This window comes from Camponotus vicinus, unplaced genomic scaffold, assembly GCF_025532165.1.
Source record: "Camponotus vicinus isolate PSW18456_S1 unplaced genomic scaffold, iyCamVici1.0 SCAF_13, whole genome shotgun sequence".
NCBI classification, from domain to species: domain Eukaryota; kingdom Metazoa; phylum Arthropoda; class Insecta; order Hymenoptera; family Formicidae; genus Camponotus; species Camponotus vicinus.
Window position 1 is genome coordinate 4566720 of NW_028141949.1, and position 16397 is coordinate 4583116.

Sequence of the window (16397 nt, forward strand, 5' to 3'; positions counted from 1 at the left end):
CTCTCTTTCTCTCGTTCTCCTTCTCTCTCTTCTTCCTTTAAAACAGCTCTTTGTTCGGCGACGCGCGTTGGCTGTTTGCGCCATGGCTGGACGCACGTTGGAAAACAGCTTTCCGTGCCAGGGAGATTTTCCGCGGCGCGCCCCGCTTTTCCTTTTTTTATCCCTTTTACGCGGGATATGCGCGCCGCGTCCGAGCGTGAGCCGGAGCGCGAACACAATGAATCTTATTACGGAGTTCTGACCCCGGGCGGCGCACCGGGTCCTATTGTGACTCCCTAATCCTGTTTAGCATAGACGAACCCGTTACGCCGAGGCTCTACCTATGTCGCGAGTTAACGAGCGAAAAAAAACGGCGCAACGAAAGCGTATTATCCGATCTGCTGTAATTCAATCGATTTGCGGAACCTGCCAATTTATCCTTGATAAATGGAATTTGGAAATGTGATGCCTCGTTCCATAGAGGACGACAGTTCAACAAAAGGAAAAGAGGAGGAAATGGAAATGGCGAGGCAATGGATTAGATATAAAAAGGAATAGGGAAAAATTTGATTTCTATGTTAATATGTCGATTTATCGGAATTTTCTTTTTAAATATGTTATTAAATTTTATGTTGTACAACTCAGATAACAGCTCAATTGTTTAGACATCATATGTTTAGAGAGTATTATACGTAGATATTATATAATATTTATATTTTTCTAATTAATATGCTCCCTAATTGTATGCTTTTTTCTTTCACATATATTTTTTACAGAACTTTTTTTACATGTATGCGTATCAATAATAATGTTAATATTTAAATCAAGTAATATTGAATAGCGCGTCATGGAGTTAATATTAATGCCAGTGTTCCTGATGTGAAGATAACATAATTTTGTACTGTCATGGCATGCGAGTGTCGTTGTCGCATTGCATTCCAGTGACAAGGCTAAATGGCGCGCGAATTAATGTTCATGCAAATTCACACGATTATCCATATTAATGCCGCTGTTCTGTTAATCTATTTCTTCTTGTTTAATATACGCCAGTTCCGAGAGGATGGCGCATACTCTTGGGACTTGCATGAATCCACATAAAACAACACGGCCGGGTACAGTTAACAAAATGTTTCGTTCTCCGACGAGCGTCACGCGAATCCCTCAGGATAGCGGTACAGCAAATATCCTATGCGATCGATGGTTCCGAAGGGACATCAGCACGTCAAAAAATAAACTGGTTCTCACAGCAAAAAGCATATTTTCAAACACACCTCACATATTTATTTTATTTTCCGTGGTTTCAATAATATCGACATTTTTTCCTTTTTTTTTATATAAGAAAAATAACAAATTTAAATAATTTTAATGTATATGTTAAATAAAGAGAATTAGTATCCTTATCAATAGAATTTCATAAATATCACAGTATATAAAGTCTTTTTGAATACAATCGTACTAACATGAAAATTTTTGAATCACAATTTTAGAATGCTCCTTTCATTTTCAAAGAATAAATTTCTGCGTGAAAAATAATCGCATGTAACGAAAATATCTACAAACTAAAATATCCACGGCTTTTTTTAGGGGATACATCTTTTAACAATCAACGTCGCAAAAAGGAAATCGCGCGCGGCAAAAATACGCGTTTATCGCGTCCGCGATGCTAATAAAAATCATCTCTATATATCTTTAGCACGGCAACGCGCGCGCGCGCGGTGAGATTAAATAGAGATAAAATATTTCCACCGTCGCTCGCGCGTTTGCGAGTCCGGGGATTTAGAAGTGAAGAATAGCGGGTCGTATCTCGACGAAGCGCGTGGCGGTGGCATATAAATTCCATGTACGATTTCGGTCTCGTTGTTATGAGGGCCGAAGCGACCTCACTTTCTTGCTTTAGAGGAGAACGAACGGAAAGAAACGAATGGAGGAGAACGAGAGAAAGAGAGAGACAGAGAGAGAGATCGAAAGGGTGGTAGAAAGAGACGACGATACGTCAGACGAGTAGAGAAGCGACGTCGGCGCGGAAAAGTAGAAAAGGACGGTGTCGGGCCCGACGACACTCGTCATCGTCACATTAAGTCGACTTTATCGAAATATACAATCATCTTTATTACTCCCGCGCGAGATCTCGCTCGCTTGGAATACCAAGCACGGAATACCGTGACGAACAGCGGTTACGTCGCTCCTCGTAGTAAATTTCAGCCCGCCTTTTTATTGCGTCCTTTCATCTTCATCAGTCAGGCTCGACAACGTGCAGCGCGACGATAAAGTTTCGCGCTTTTAGTAAGAGTCGCGTGATGCTTTTTTTGCGTTGATAATAATACCGTCAAGAAAATCGCATACATGAGAAAATGCATGAAAACTTGTTGAATTACTCGCTGATTTAGAGCTTAGTTATTAAAGAAATATTATAAAAAATGTATATTTATATATTTAACAAAAGAAAGATGTATACTTCTCTCTCCTCATTTTGGAATACATATGTGTATATTACGTTGCAACTGTCGCGATTTGCAATTTAAACAATTTATGTTTGTATATTATCAGATAAAAATTTAAAGTTTACAGAGAAAATTTTTGCTATTTACTCGAGAGCATTAAAATGCAATTCGAAATGATTAAATTTACAGATTAATTTTAAGATGGAAATGTTTCTGAACTTTTTAGACTTTTCTTCAAAGCTTTATTCTGCTGAAAATTAGAATAAAAAATGTGTATCTTATAAAATATTTGTCGCGAAAATTTTATTCGCAAAATGAAATACTATTCATCATAAATTATCATGGATTGCGAGGGGAAACGGAAAAAAATTCGCTTTCTGTACAGAGCGACCTCGTCACCCTCGTTTAGGATCTACTCCCTTTTGCTATAGGATTTGCATGTAATATACGAATTCCTTTAGACTTCTGAGTGTAAAATTCCTTACCTTGAATTTCGATTCCGCGTGTCGCTGTTTGCATCACAAATTTATGAAATGACATCGAAAGTTGTCGCTTTCGCGACGATGCGAGAAAATAACGACTACAAAATATAATCGCGCGTACATATTATTTAATATTGAATTTTTTTATATTATAGTGCATATTTTTAATGCAGATTCAATGTAGTTGCTTGATTAATGACTCTGTTAAAGATGTTGTTATTACATTAATGAAATCTATAATTTAGTCGTTTTATATAAATCTCTTAACTAAAAAATATATTCTCGTCCTTTTATTTAAAAATGTAATATAAGATGTATTTATATATAATTTATATACATTAAAATCATATTTCTCTCTTTGTAGAATATTCGTAATATTATGCAACAGTCGCAAAAGAAAATATTTGAATCATATCACTAAACTATGAGAAGAAGAGAATGGTAAAGACATAGCACAAATTAAATTCTAAGAATCTCGATTTCAGAAATTTCTAGAATTTTAAATCTGGAGGTTCCATTCGGGAAATATTAAATTTTAAAAAAGTGACAGAAGAATGTAATTAGCAAAAATATGACATAAATTAAATATATATTCGTAATTTATTATTTAAAATATACAAAAGATAATGTATAATGTATTAATTGTATAAAAATATATAAATGATTTTTATAATCATGAAATAATTTATAATATAATATATTAATAATCTGTATCTTTTCTAGTTTCATCAGATTTGCTCACGCTTTAATATTTTTTTATGCTACCTTCTTTCAGTTTTGTTAATTGAACAGTGAAAATTTGATCTAGCTATCCGTAATTATATAACATTAATTCGGTGACAATAATATAATCAGCCACACGCATGCATTAGTTGAGCAACAAATCGTGAGAATTTTGCCCGCCTGTTTCGCGCCGCTCATGTATTTATAATTGCACGAGACATTAATTAAGCCGTTATCGATGCCACTGATTATTTTGTCAAATACAGCGGTAAGTGCATTATGATAGACTGAAAATCAATATAAGCCGCTTACAGTAATCGCTCATTAATTACAACGGCGCAAAATCGCGCAACGAAACGACAATATTCGTTGTTATATGTCATTCGTTTTCCCAATGACTGAAATTGCGAACAATTCTCTATGTGGCGAAAAGTAATAAACATGAAAATGGAAAAGATACGCGAGATTATGAAATAGTAAAAATATAAAAATATAATCTATAAAAAATTAATTGTCCTGTATTTCAATATTAATTGCTTTTTCGCAGTTCGCTAAAAAATTTCAAAAATCATGAAATTTTTCTCTAATTCTTATAAAAAAATCTTTTGCGAGAAAACCAAACAGTTATTGAACATTTTGCAATGGAAATTCAAACATCATCCATGACAACATCTATGTTGTTAATTAAAACATAAGGGACTTACAAATATAAAATTTTTATTAATTTTTCTTAATTGTGTTTAAGAAGAATAATCTTTAATTTTTTCCTTCTGCGAAATGCAATATCAAAATGATAAATTATTCGATGCGTGTGGCGGATGAAAGTGCGATTGATCGTCCGGAGGGACTTAATCGTCCCGTCTTAAATTATTTCTTCTACCGAGACTCCATGTGCCTTTCGGCCGCGATATATCTCAAAAATAGTAGCCACCGACCTGGCACGTCCACTGAGCGGGAATGGCGGCTCATCACGCTTCACTATATAACCGAGAGAAGATCCTGCCAGCCTCCTCTCCTTCCTTCTTCTTTCTCTGTCCCGTCTCTCTCGCCCGAAAGAGAACTGCTTTCAGGCAACACCGGCTCCGTCGTGTAATAATTTCATTTATTTGCTAAATCCCGCCACGTACGTGTCACGAATGATTAACGGCAGTGCGAAGATTCTCGCGTCTCGGCAATATCGCTTTGAACGAGGAGGAACCAGCTACCTACCGCTTTTTCACAAGGTACGGGCGAGAAAAAGGCGAGCGAAACGACAGGATATTCTCGGATTGTAATTCGTTGGAATCCGACTCGCGTATCTAACGGCCTTTCTCCTCTTTTTTCAGATTTTTAAAAAGGCATTTATATAATTTGGATCTTTTTTTTATTTTTTTTTATTACACATTGCGAAAGAAGTATGTTTTTCGGAATTACACTTGTACAATTTTTAATAAGTTATGCGCGTTTAAAATTTATATAAAATCATCTTGAACTTTTCAGCTCTGCGTAGATTTCACGAAACATCCTACATATAATTTCTCAGATGTTACTTAAAATAAAACAATTCTACTCTTTCTTTTATTCAATAGAATCAATTGTTCGGAAAGAGTTAAAAGCATTAAAAGTACCTGCGAAAATCCCCGGAATGTACCAATTATCTAATACTTGCGTAAATATTGTCCCTTTTCCAGGGACAAATTTGCTCTGAGATTTTCTCGGTAGCAACCATGTCGACTTTCCCGGAAATTCTTAGCGCTTCTCTCTCTATTCCTCTCTTGCGCTTCTGGCGATGGAACCTGCGGAATAACTATCAGCGTTAATCAAGCAATTTAATTACCGACTTCTCGCGGGAGAGTATCCTGTTCGCGCGCGAATAATCGAAAGCAGTACCTTAATGCGGAAACGGATAACTTTCCGACGCGCAAGAGGATCGTAAATATATTAGCCGCTTCCGCGGATGAAAGGAGGAACTTTTAATTTCTTTTAGAGTACCTATCTTTCGATAGCGTGTGCACATGAAGCGCAACTTTTTTACCGTTGCTGACATGCGAGAATAAACTGTAAATGGCGAGAGTTCGCGTGAAGATAAAAGGAAATCGTAAAACATTGAATTATCAATGGTCAACGAATCAAAAGACGAAATAAATCAGTTTTCTTTAGCTATAATTATTAATCGATTTGAGATAATATAATAATAAATTGGCATTGTTAGTTAAGCAATAAGCTCATAAAATATGATTAATGGATGTGATATAATGTACAAAATTAATCTATACTTGATAATTATGAAGCTTCATAATTATTTTTTCATTCGTTGAAAGATAATATTTTTAATTAACTTATTTTATATATATATATATATATATATATATATATATATAATAAAATGCATGAATAAACATTTTATAGATGTGCATTATACATTTAGCGAGATATAAATATAAATGTAATATTAATGTCAACTATCGTAGACATGACTAACTTGCTATATTTTGCGAGAAAATAAACGACGAATATACGATAACTGTCCACGAGAAAGGTAATTTCCGCTGGATTATATATACATACGTATATGTGAGACTAGCTCAAGACTATGTCAAACTATCGTTAACCATGACGTCTAGCTTAAATTTAATGTAAATCGATGTAGAATGATGTGTTCTATGGATCTTTATCTTTTCATGTTACAATAAATTAATGATAAAACTTTATTTTTGACAGAGTATATATTATAAATATCATGCAAAAAAAATTCGAGGTATAAATTCACGCTTGAAATTCCATTGATGTAATCACGTGAAGAAAAATGTGAATAACAGATTCGCAGCGATAGATTTATCATTTTGTAATAGCAAAGTTTCACTTTGAAAATATTTCCTATCTTCTATAATAAATATTACTAAGCCGATAAAATATAAAGTACAATATGAAGAATTGTGTCAAGTGCAATTCTCATAAACCATGCTTGTCACCGATAGAAATTCTAGTAAATAAAAAGGCAAAGGTTATAATCACAGCGGCAACATAAAGGATTTGCAAAATTACATTTGCTACCAAGAAGGATGAAAAGCAGCTTACCGAACAACAATTAAATTCCGCGTCGCACTTAGATTACAATATTAAGCTTGGGATAATTGAAATTTTTTACGCACGATCTCGATACGTTGATGCGGATCAGTTTTGAATATAACGCTCAAAACAGAATTCGAGAACTTTAGCGTTACTTTAAAAAGTAAATTTATCTATCTTATAAATTAACAATAAATATCTATTTTATGTCGTACATCAATTTTATAAAATATGATGTAGAATTGGTAGCACGATATTCTAAGTTCAAAGTTCTTATTACTTTGCGAGTCGAACGTTCGAAAGAATTATTTGCAGCATCGTCGCGTTAGTGCGAGATGCACTCCAATTATTATCGAAATATTATCCCATGGCTTGCGGATGTATATCGAAGGATGTATACTCTCGAGCCACGTAGCGGCATGCTATACTAGCTATATTCAATAAGCTGTACCAGATGCGTCAATACTATTATATGCTTTCAACTTTAACTCAGCTCCAGCGAAACTAAATTCGACAGTTAATTTACAAAATATCGATATTGCGATAAGCAGCTTTACCGTCTGAAAAAGATGAGACCCATGAGTCAGAGATATTTTCCCGTGCACCCTCGTACACGATGCAACTTCTATTCACGCGTTTCCATTTAAACTACCAGCATAGTTGATTTTCTCATACACAGAGTATTCCAGAGAGCCAAATTATTCAATATTTTATAAATTAAATAAATCTTAAGTCTCTCTTTCTCTATCAATTTGTAAATTATTAATGCAAGATTTTAAAGTATTTTAATTCCAGTTAAACTCTTTTGATGAACTTATTCAGATTTATCAAAATATTTAACGTTGATAATCAAAATCTTCGCTAAGATCCACTCGAAAGATCGACTGTAAAATTTTCCGCAGAATTTGAAATGTCAGGATACACATTCTCAGTACACCTTTATTCAAGCGAAAACTCGAATTGCGAAGATTCCGGCGCGGCGCGAGTTTGACTTTCTAAAGCTCGCTTTTCGGAACTTATATAAAATAGAAACTCAACCCGCATCCAGTGTCGTCACACGTGTACGTGGGCGCATGTGTGTACACATGTACGCACAGATCCCCGTGTTGGGAGATCGTACGATTTACGAGTATTAGGAAAATCCACGGGGGTTGCTGCAGCGGCGCGCGTTTCGCCGAATGAAAGGGAATAAACGTTCGCGTCGTTTCGCGTTCGCGCTCACGCCAATTCGCAAAGTTCGGCCGTCCCTTTTCTAATGCGAAAAGTAATTTCGTGCCGATCGAAGGCCTTTGAACTACTTATTTACCGGGGATAGAAGCGAGACGTAGCAACGATCGGGGCGGCGACCGGAGAGAACGTTGCTAAAGACGTCTGGGACATTAGCATGGCTCCTGGAAACGTCGTCGTATAAATCGGCGAGATTTCTCCGTTGCCGTAACGTTTATCGAACCACCCTTCGACGCCAGCAGAAATTGGAGAATCGGAGGTTAAGAAGAAAACGATTCAGGCTCCTTGGAGACGACAGGGTGTGCGAGAGAGCTGATCGATCGATTGCAATTGGTCGGCTCCAATTTTTATTATGTAATGAAACTCTCACTCGTGGCCGACTCGGACTACTCCAATCGAATTACATCATGAGATATCGTGTGTATTCTATAAATCGTTACATAATTCCCGAACGAGTAGTTGTGCTTGTTTCCGAGATTGCGTTCACTTTCTGAGATTAAAGCTGCGAAATCCGAGGAAAATTAATGTCTCGAAAATTATCGAAAATGAAAATAGTGGAAAAGATATAAATAATTTGATAAGAGTTGATCATTGTAAAGAATAAAGTGTTATTAGACTTATTAATAATTAAAAAGAAATTTATTGATTTATAGAAAATCTTTAAAGTATGGATTTTTCAATAATTTGAAATGTAATATGTTTAACGTTATTGAAGTCTACGTTAGATATTTTTCTATAAGAAACTCAGTAATTGATATCATTTACCTGGGATTAATGGACTTTTCAACGTGTTATCTGATATCTACTTCGTTAACAAGAGATGTTTAATTTTCCAAATCGACTATACATTATTCATTTCTACGTATCGGAAATAATCTTCAATCTTTTTATGAAAGAGATTCAAATAAGACAACGATGATTCATTGTTACAAGACTGATAGTTAGTGCGCTTCTGAGCGATGAATTCACGGTTGGTTTTGCACGGAAAAAGATGCGGGACAAGAAATAAAGCCCTTTGCAGCGCTTGATGCCTCGTAATTAGGTCGACGAAGGCTCGTCATTCTTTCTAACAAACCTCGCTTATGACGTAAAGAACGAGGAGAATGAACCTTATTAGCCCCCAACGAAATGACGAGGGATTCTCAATTACCGTTTCAATCCATCTCTCTCATTAATATATTATGATTTATAATATAATATAATATTTCTAATCCCACAAATTAAAAATTTTGTATACAAAAATTCCCATTTAAGGAATGTAACAAAAATTTTAAACAAAATTATATAAAAATGACTATTATGCATTTTTTCCAAATTGTTTATCGCTCAAAAAATAAAAGTTTAATGCCCAAAAATTGCGTGACATTATTTTTAAAATTTGTGAAATTTGGATATTTTTTTATTTCGCAAAATGATAATTACTGTAGATTAATTCCATTCTTGATTTCAATTTTTCTCGATTCTCATCATTTTTTCTTTCTCTACCTTTATAGATGCATCGTATCGCTTTCATCAAACCCAAGTAACATCCGCAATCCGCGAAAATGTTGGTTGTTGCCCAGAGCTCGCTCGCAAACAATGAGGAAAAAAGGGCGAGAGGGAGAGGAGGGGATAATAAGCGGCGGTGGAAAACCAGCGCGACGTGAGCGCGGGAAAAAGGACGTCCGGTTCAATCAAAGGGCGCGAAGGTGCTAAAACCATCGCTGTCGCACGTCGACATCCGCGCGTGTTTGCTCCCCATCGTGTGAACGACAACAATCACCGACACCGTTGCTCCTCCGGCACGTCGGCACCCCACGGCTTTTTTCATTCGGCCCACGTCCGCGCATCTCGTGGAAAATAATATCCTGTGTAAATGGACGACTCGTGCTCCATGGGGCTTCTTCTCACATTTTTTTCCTTTTTGCCGTCGACCTTCGCCGCCCTTCGTCGGATAGCCACTTCTCCCTGGGCGACTGCTTTTTCTTAATCCTCTCGGTCGTTTCCCGCGGTAGGATAACGACCTCGTTTTGTTTGCAAAATTTTTCTCCCTGTTTAAAAGATATTTCCTTATACATATTGGTAAATAACGCGAGCGGCTATTTTATTAGACTGTTGGTTACTCGTAAAGGCAAAATTCTTCGCATGGCGTTCGCTCGCGGTGATGATTTCAGGATTGCATAAACGTGCATCAACAAACGAACCGATGGCTGCGTGCATATTTTTGCCTTGGAAAATATCTTCTTTGTTTTGTCACGAATGGCCCGAAGGCGTTGATTTATCGAGATGGTAATGGCCGCGCCGCGCACTTTGTGCTTTCTCTCGCTATTTTTTTTTGCTTTTGCAACTTTCAATTTGCCTCGCGATCGCTCGCCTTATGTCGCAGCTCACCGTGATGATTTATGTCCGGTCCGCCAAACACGATAGATATTTTTCGGCGTTTATTAAACCGCGAGAGCGTCAGGATTCTGATAAATCGGCGAAAAAAGAGTCCAATCACGTGATTTTAATTCTGCTTGAAATTTTGAACGTCGCCGAAATAATTTACTACTCAACAAATAATAAAATTAATTATTAACTTTAAGCAAGAGATGCGCGTATTCTCAAATTTTTAAACTATCATAAATAGTATATATTAATAGTTGCTGATATAATTCAGTACAAGTCACAATGCAGCCACAATATCGATATGCCATAGATATAGCATTTTGGTTTTCGTTACGGTGGGAATGGAATATCTTTCGCGACGATGCAACAGCATTCGATTTAAAATCGGGTCGGCACGATTTGCGATGCAGCAGATAACGTTTATTGCTAGCGGAGCGCAAAGCGGGAATCCGATGAGCGGGGAGTCTCTAATCCGGGAAACGAATGTAATTACGTACTTCTGTCGCCAAGTCATTAACAACGTATCCATTTGGTCGTTTACGAACTTTTCGGCGTTCGGTTGGTACCGCACTCTCGCTATTCCCCTCGTTTATTACGCGTCGATTCGTTCTTTTTTCCGCATTCGAGAGAAAAGGATCTCCATATAGAATGTTCATTTTCTCTCCTGCAAATAATTACGGTGCTGCAGCTCGTTTAGCAGCGCGTATTATTTTTCGTTAGCTCTCAGTGTTCGAATTGGAAAACATGTGTTAACGCAGTAGACTAATAAAGTATAAAGCAAATTTCATCTAAACTGCAAATAAAGACGATGAAGAAATGATTAAAAAGACTAAAATTATTTTTTCTCGTGAAAATTGTTCCATATAATTTGGAATTAACAAATAAAATTTGATATGTGATATCTTTCCTGTAAATAATTATTTTCATTACAGATTTTTATTTCTAGTAATTTTATTTGCAAAATATTTGAAATAAATTTTCTGGAGGAAACTTTTATATAAACAATATTATACGATATTTATTAAAATCATCGACATCATCGTGATTATAGTATGTATATTAATCGTCCTCATAGAAATTGCATAATCAATCAAAATAGGCACATTGCCAATGATAATCTTCTTGACATCGAGAAAATTGACGTTTTGTGATAAAAATATCCCTGCAGCAATATGTAACGAAACGTTTGACATGGACGACGCATGGGCACATTTATAAATTATTACGAGCGATTGATTCGTCGGGAAAAAGAACGAGATTCTCGCGGCTGACCAATCCATACGCCGAAGTTTTACGTGCGGCTGGGATAAAAAATATTTTCGACTTTAGTGCGTCCGGTCGGTTTATACGTCCGCGAAATGGAAGGGGGCCATATATATTTCTTTTTTTTACGCCAGTCCCCGAATTTATACGATGGCATCGAAGGACAGAGAAGCGCGAATTCCCGACGCGAAATCATAACGCGTACCGGACACAGATCGTTCGTCACTAAAGTATTATTTTTTTATTCGCTGACGCGAGAGAGAAGGAAAGAGGGCAAGCCTGATGCATCGCGCGTCGGATGTAACCCCCATTTTTCGCTGTTATTTTTTTCCTTCTTTCTTCCGGCAGGAGGCAACGATGCGAAAGTCGTGACGCGACGAATTACGCAAATACGCGTTTTGACGCGGCGACGTCAATATCGCCGGATCGCAATAATATTTACGGCCGGTTTTTGTAAAACTTCAAAACAAAATAATGGTTGCACGTTATATGATTACGATAGAATGCGATAGTGCTTATCGTGCGATCTTTACGTTTATAAAAAATGGCATAAAAATTGCAATTGTAATTTTTCAGTGTCACATTCTTCTTTCTGCGAAATATTGAAAGCTTGCACTAAAAGCGGCGCTGGAAAAAAATCTCATGACTCAGCTGTAATTAAATATTCTTTTTTCCTTTTGCTCGAAAGTTCAACTTGCTCTTCACGATGCCTACGTTCGCAATAATCTATCTTGTCCGGTGGCGCGATTGCGCGGCATTAAGCTCGAGCATTCGCACCGTCTGCCTAAGCCGAAAATAATTGTGGTAGGAAATCCCCTGGCACACTTCGACTCTCTCGGATACGTGAGCCGAGTGTTCGCTGGGAAGTTCTTCGGCTTCGTGACGAGATGATGCCGTCATGACCTCTTGCCTGGCTCTCACGAAAAGCGATCGTACGGTGTAAAGGGCGCCTCCTTCCCTCGTTAATGCCCCCACTTTTACGATGGCGGCGGAAGCCAATCCTTCTAATAACGACGCTACTCGTCGCTTTCTGAATTCGTGCCAGGTCGCATGTGTGCGGTCGAGGTTTTTATAAAATTCTCACGATTCGGCCGCAGCCAATCGATGGGCCTGCCGAAAGCATCGATATGGTGGAACCGTCGGTGGAATTATATCAGAAACGATATCCTGGCGTATCAAACGAACAAAAGTCATGTATCGGAAAAAATAAAGATTGTATCAGGTGTTGTGAAAAAATAACGCGTTTTCTATAAATCGTACATTTTGAAAAGTGGGACTGTAAAAATAAATAGTATCAATTTAAACGACGAGAAATGACTCTAAGTAGAAAATTATAGAATAAGAAGTCAAACTTATATAACGTATTTTATATTATAAAATAATATATTAAAACAAATCTCTTAAAATTATTTTAAAATTCCAATCTAAAAAATTTTTCAAGAAGTTTCTTTTATATATGAGAAAAATGAACGAATCGCTAATCATCGCAAATAAACGAAATATCAGTGAAACTGCGCTATACAATTATACGCGCGATATATACTAATTGAGGGTATAATAGTACATAACTACCGAGTACAGTAGTAAAACCGAGATAAAAGCAAACCATGTAAAATGAAAAAAAGATGTCACAGTGCGTATACATAGTTACCGCCAATAATGCTCGATTTTATCGAGAACATGAACGGCGGCGGGGTCCGCAACGAAGAAATTAAAGCGCGCGCAGGAAATAACGTCGGATTTTTACGGTGGCACCGGCGCCACCATAACGCAGGACGTAACTGTTACCGGCACGATCAATGTCCGAGATACATATGTATACGTATATCGCATTGTCGAGGGGGGCACGCACGTTGCAGATCCGTTGCATTTAGCGATGCGTGTGCGGGGAAGAGGGCGTGCGATTTTTTTATCAGACGCGGAAACCCAACGTTCGCGCGAGAGGCGGTATTGAAGTATTCTCGCCGGGCTTTTTTTCCACGTGGTGCTCTTGCGGCGCAATCGGATTAATCAGCGGGATAGAGAGACGGGCGATATCGTCAAAGTGCGTTTGGATCGCGATGGACGCGCGCATTGAGCCAGCATTATTTGCTCAAATGGGGGATTTCTAAAGCCATCGGCTGCCCGAAGCAACGTTACTCGTTGCCAGGAGAACCGCTCGTAATCGTCGATGCGTTTGTTTCCACTTGGCCGTTCGATTATTAATGTAACAATCCGACGCGGATCCGTTGAATCGCTTTCGCACATAAGATTATTCCGCGTGAATGAGCGATGAGAAAATGAATGAATATTTTAATGAAAATTGTTAATCATACAAGTATGATAAATACTTCTCTCTTTCTCTTTCTCGATAAATCTCTCAAAATATCAGTATTTATATTGGATTATATCACGCGTTTATCCAATAATCCAAATATTAATGTTGCTCCATTAATCCACTTATTCTGTGTTAAGAAAAATTAATTTTACTATTTTTTCGCGCATATATCCGACAAAATCACCATCAGCGGGACGAAAAGCAGGACGAAAACGCTTTATCAAATCCCACGTACAATTTTTGCGAAGCAGCGCGAAACAATCGGATAAATGGACACAGTCCATATTGTTCCAGCAGACCGGTATTGCCAGATCGCAACCGGCTGATACCTTGGCGACGTCGCTGAAGTTTACAGCGATGTATCACGCACCGGGTTGTACAGCTGCCCGCGTACGTCTGTATTGTCGATTTAGCCAGGGTAATTCCTGTAAACATACTGCACCGTGCGATACACTGCGAGTACGCGGACAATGCTGACGCGTAATAGCCAATCAACGGGTAGCGGCCCGTACCATTTTGACAGCTGAGGTTAGTGCACGCTTCGCACTGTATGAAGAGCAAATCGTCACGGTCAGTTGTGTCGGAGTCTAACGAGAATCGCTTACCGGTTTGATTTAAGCGCGAGCAAGTGGATCAACTGTAATATTGGTCAGACGGATTAAAAATTAAAATTCCGTATAATTCAATATGTGCGCGAATAAATCTTCTTTAATTCTCTTTAAATTCTTAATACCATTAAATATCAATTATTTTTACGTGAATTTTAACGTAACAATGTAACTTCTCTATCCAACGAAAAGAGTTTAATCTAGTGGAAAAATATATTACAAACATAACACGATGTAGAATAAATATGCAAAATAAATATTGCAGCGAAATTAAAAGTCATTCGAGAATTGATGTTCGTCGAGCTATCAAAATTTTTGTGCGTGACAGCGATGTCGATACATTTTCAATAGTAAATTTTTGCTTAAAATTTCTGTTACACACGCGTTTCTCTGCGTCTCTATTTGGAGCAATTTTTATCGAATATTGATCCGCGTATATACATATATTTCGGACTCTCCATTTACGTTGATTTACTATAATTCGAGAGAAGTATGTTTTGCGATCTCTATGATATTTAAATGCATTTTTAACTACAACTCATTGAATTCGCGTTAAATTTAGGTCGCTTGAAGTTTGACAAGAAATTATTTATCCGTCATTATCACGTGAGCATTATTTATCAAACGATATAATATAGACGAGAATTTATCTTGATTTATTGCTGAAAATAAACGCTTTAATCCGCGGCACATACATAATATGCAATGCATAATCAATATACTGGGTGTCACGCTGATTTTCAAGTTTAATGCATATTTCATATCGCTTATATAGCGAGTTTGCAATGTGCGTGCATAATCAAGGTTCTCTCGCATAGATTAAATATCTGACTAAGTGCCTGTATAGAAATTATTCATTAAGTTATTCAATTTCTCCTTAAATATAAACTCGTCGACCCGACGATCAAGCTTTTTTTCCGAAGATAATTATACAATCGCGCCGCGAGAGACGCGAATTTTATTCGAAAATGATGCGAGCCACACAATAGGAGAGGGGCGATTAATTTCGCGTTAATCTCTCCGAATGACTCCTGATCGAAAATGCAGCCGATCGTTATAAAAGTGCACTCGACGATGACATTCACACCGCGCGACTAATTTAGCGTCAATCGACGACGTCCCGCTTTTAACCCCTGAAACCATCGGCCATTCGCACGCACGCCATGACATAAATCGCCTTTCTGCTATGAAACCGTACGATAAACGTGACGCGTTCATACCTCGGATCGAACCTGAGCCGTCGCTCGTTTTTCGTCGACTTGCCGAGAGAAGCCATCGGCGATATCCATCGCACGGTCGCGATTTTATCCGGCCTTTCCGGGTCATAAAATGTTTCTCGACTGGAGGGTAGATTACCCTCTAAGAGAGAACTCCATTGGGCAGCTTTCGGTGGATCTCGCGGGAGGGAGAAGGAAGGATGTGAGCGGCAAAATATATTCCACAGCTGAATGCAGACGCATCCTAAAAGGATCATAAAGTCCGAGATAAGGATCGCGCTCGACGATAAGGGAATTTCGTAAGGTCGCTCAGCCCCGTTCGTATCCCTCTCACCCCGAGTCACATGGTAGACTCTGTAATTAGATATACGTACAATCGGATATGTTCTTTCGCGTCAATTTCCGAAATTCCCATCTCGAGGAATCAAACTTATCAAGATGGCCATACGTATCATCCGTCGTATCTTTCTCGACGTACCTAGATGGAAAATAGGAGGCGATAAGGTTTTCAGTAACGTGCGGCGTGTAAAGTTGATATTATCTAGAAGGTAGAGAGATATCATTCGCGTAAAAATGGCGGTATCCGGAATATTTCGACGAGACGGAGGCGCGATATCGTGTGAGTTCGTCACCGACGTGTGTCATTTTGGAAGATCTCTCCGAGATACTTTTTGTTTAAGCCCACGCCGACGTATTCGCGGCACGAGCGATCGAGAACCGCAAGC

General features: G+C 37.8%; 2 protein-coding genes across 7 annotated transcripts in view; one reads left to right on the forward strand and one right to left on the reverse strand.

Moving 5' to 3' along the window:
• The window catches only part of LOC145964650 (V-set and immunoglobulin domain-containing protein 2-like), a 211853-nt gene that overhangs the window by 84533 nt on the left and 110923 nt on the right, over positions 1-16397 (forward strand). The gene's annotated exons all lie outside the window — the stretch shown is intronic.
• Positions 7536-16397, reverse strand: part of LOC145964652 (uncharacterized) — a 167997-nt gene continuing 159135 nt past the window's right edge. For 3 of the 4 annotated variants that reach the window (XM_083087653.1, XM_083087651.1, XM_083087654.1), the window contains 2 exons: positions 15676-15916; positions 7536-9930 (listed from right to left, as the gene is read on the reverse strand). In XM_083087653.1, the coding sequence (XP_082943779.1) occupies positions 9570-9930; positions 15676-15916 (602 nt within the window). In that variant the 3' untranslated portion in view covers positions 7536-9569. Of the gene's footprint in view, positions 9931-11343; positions 12698-15675; positions 15917-16397 lie in introns of those variants that run through there. The other variant, XM_083087655.1, reaches the window with a different exon arrangement.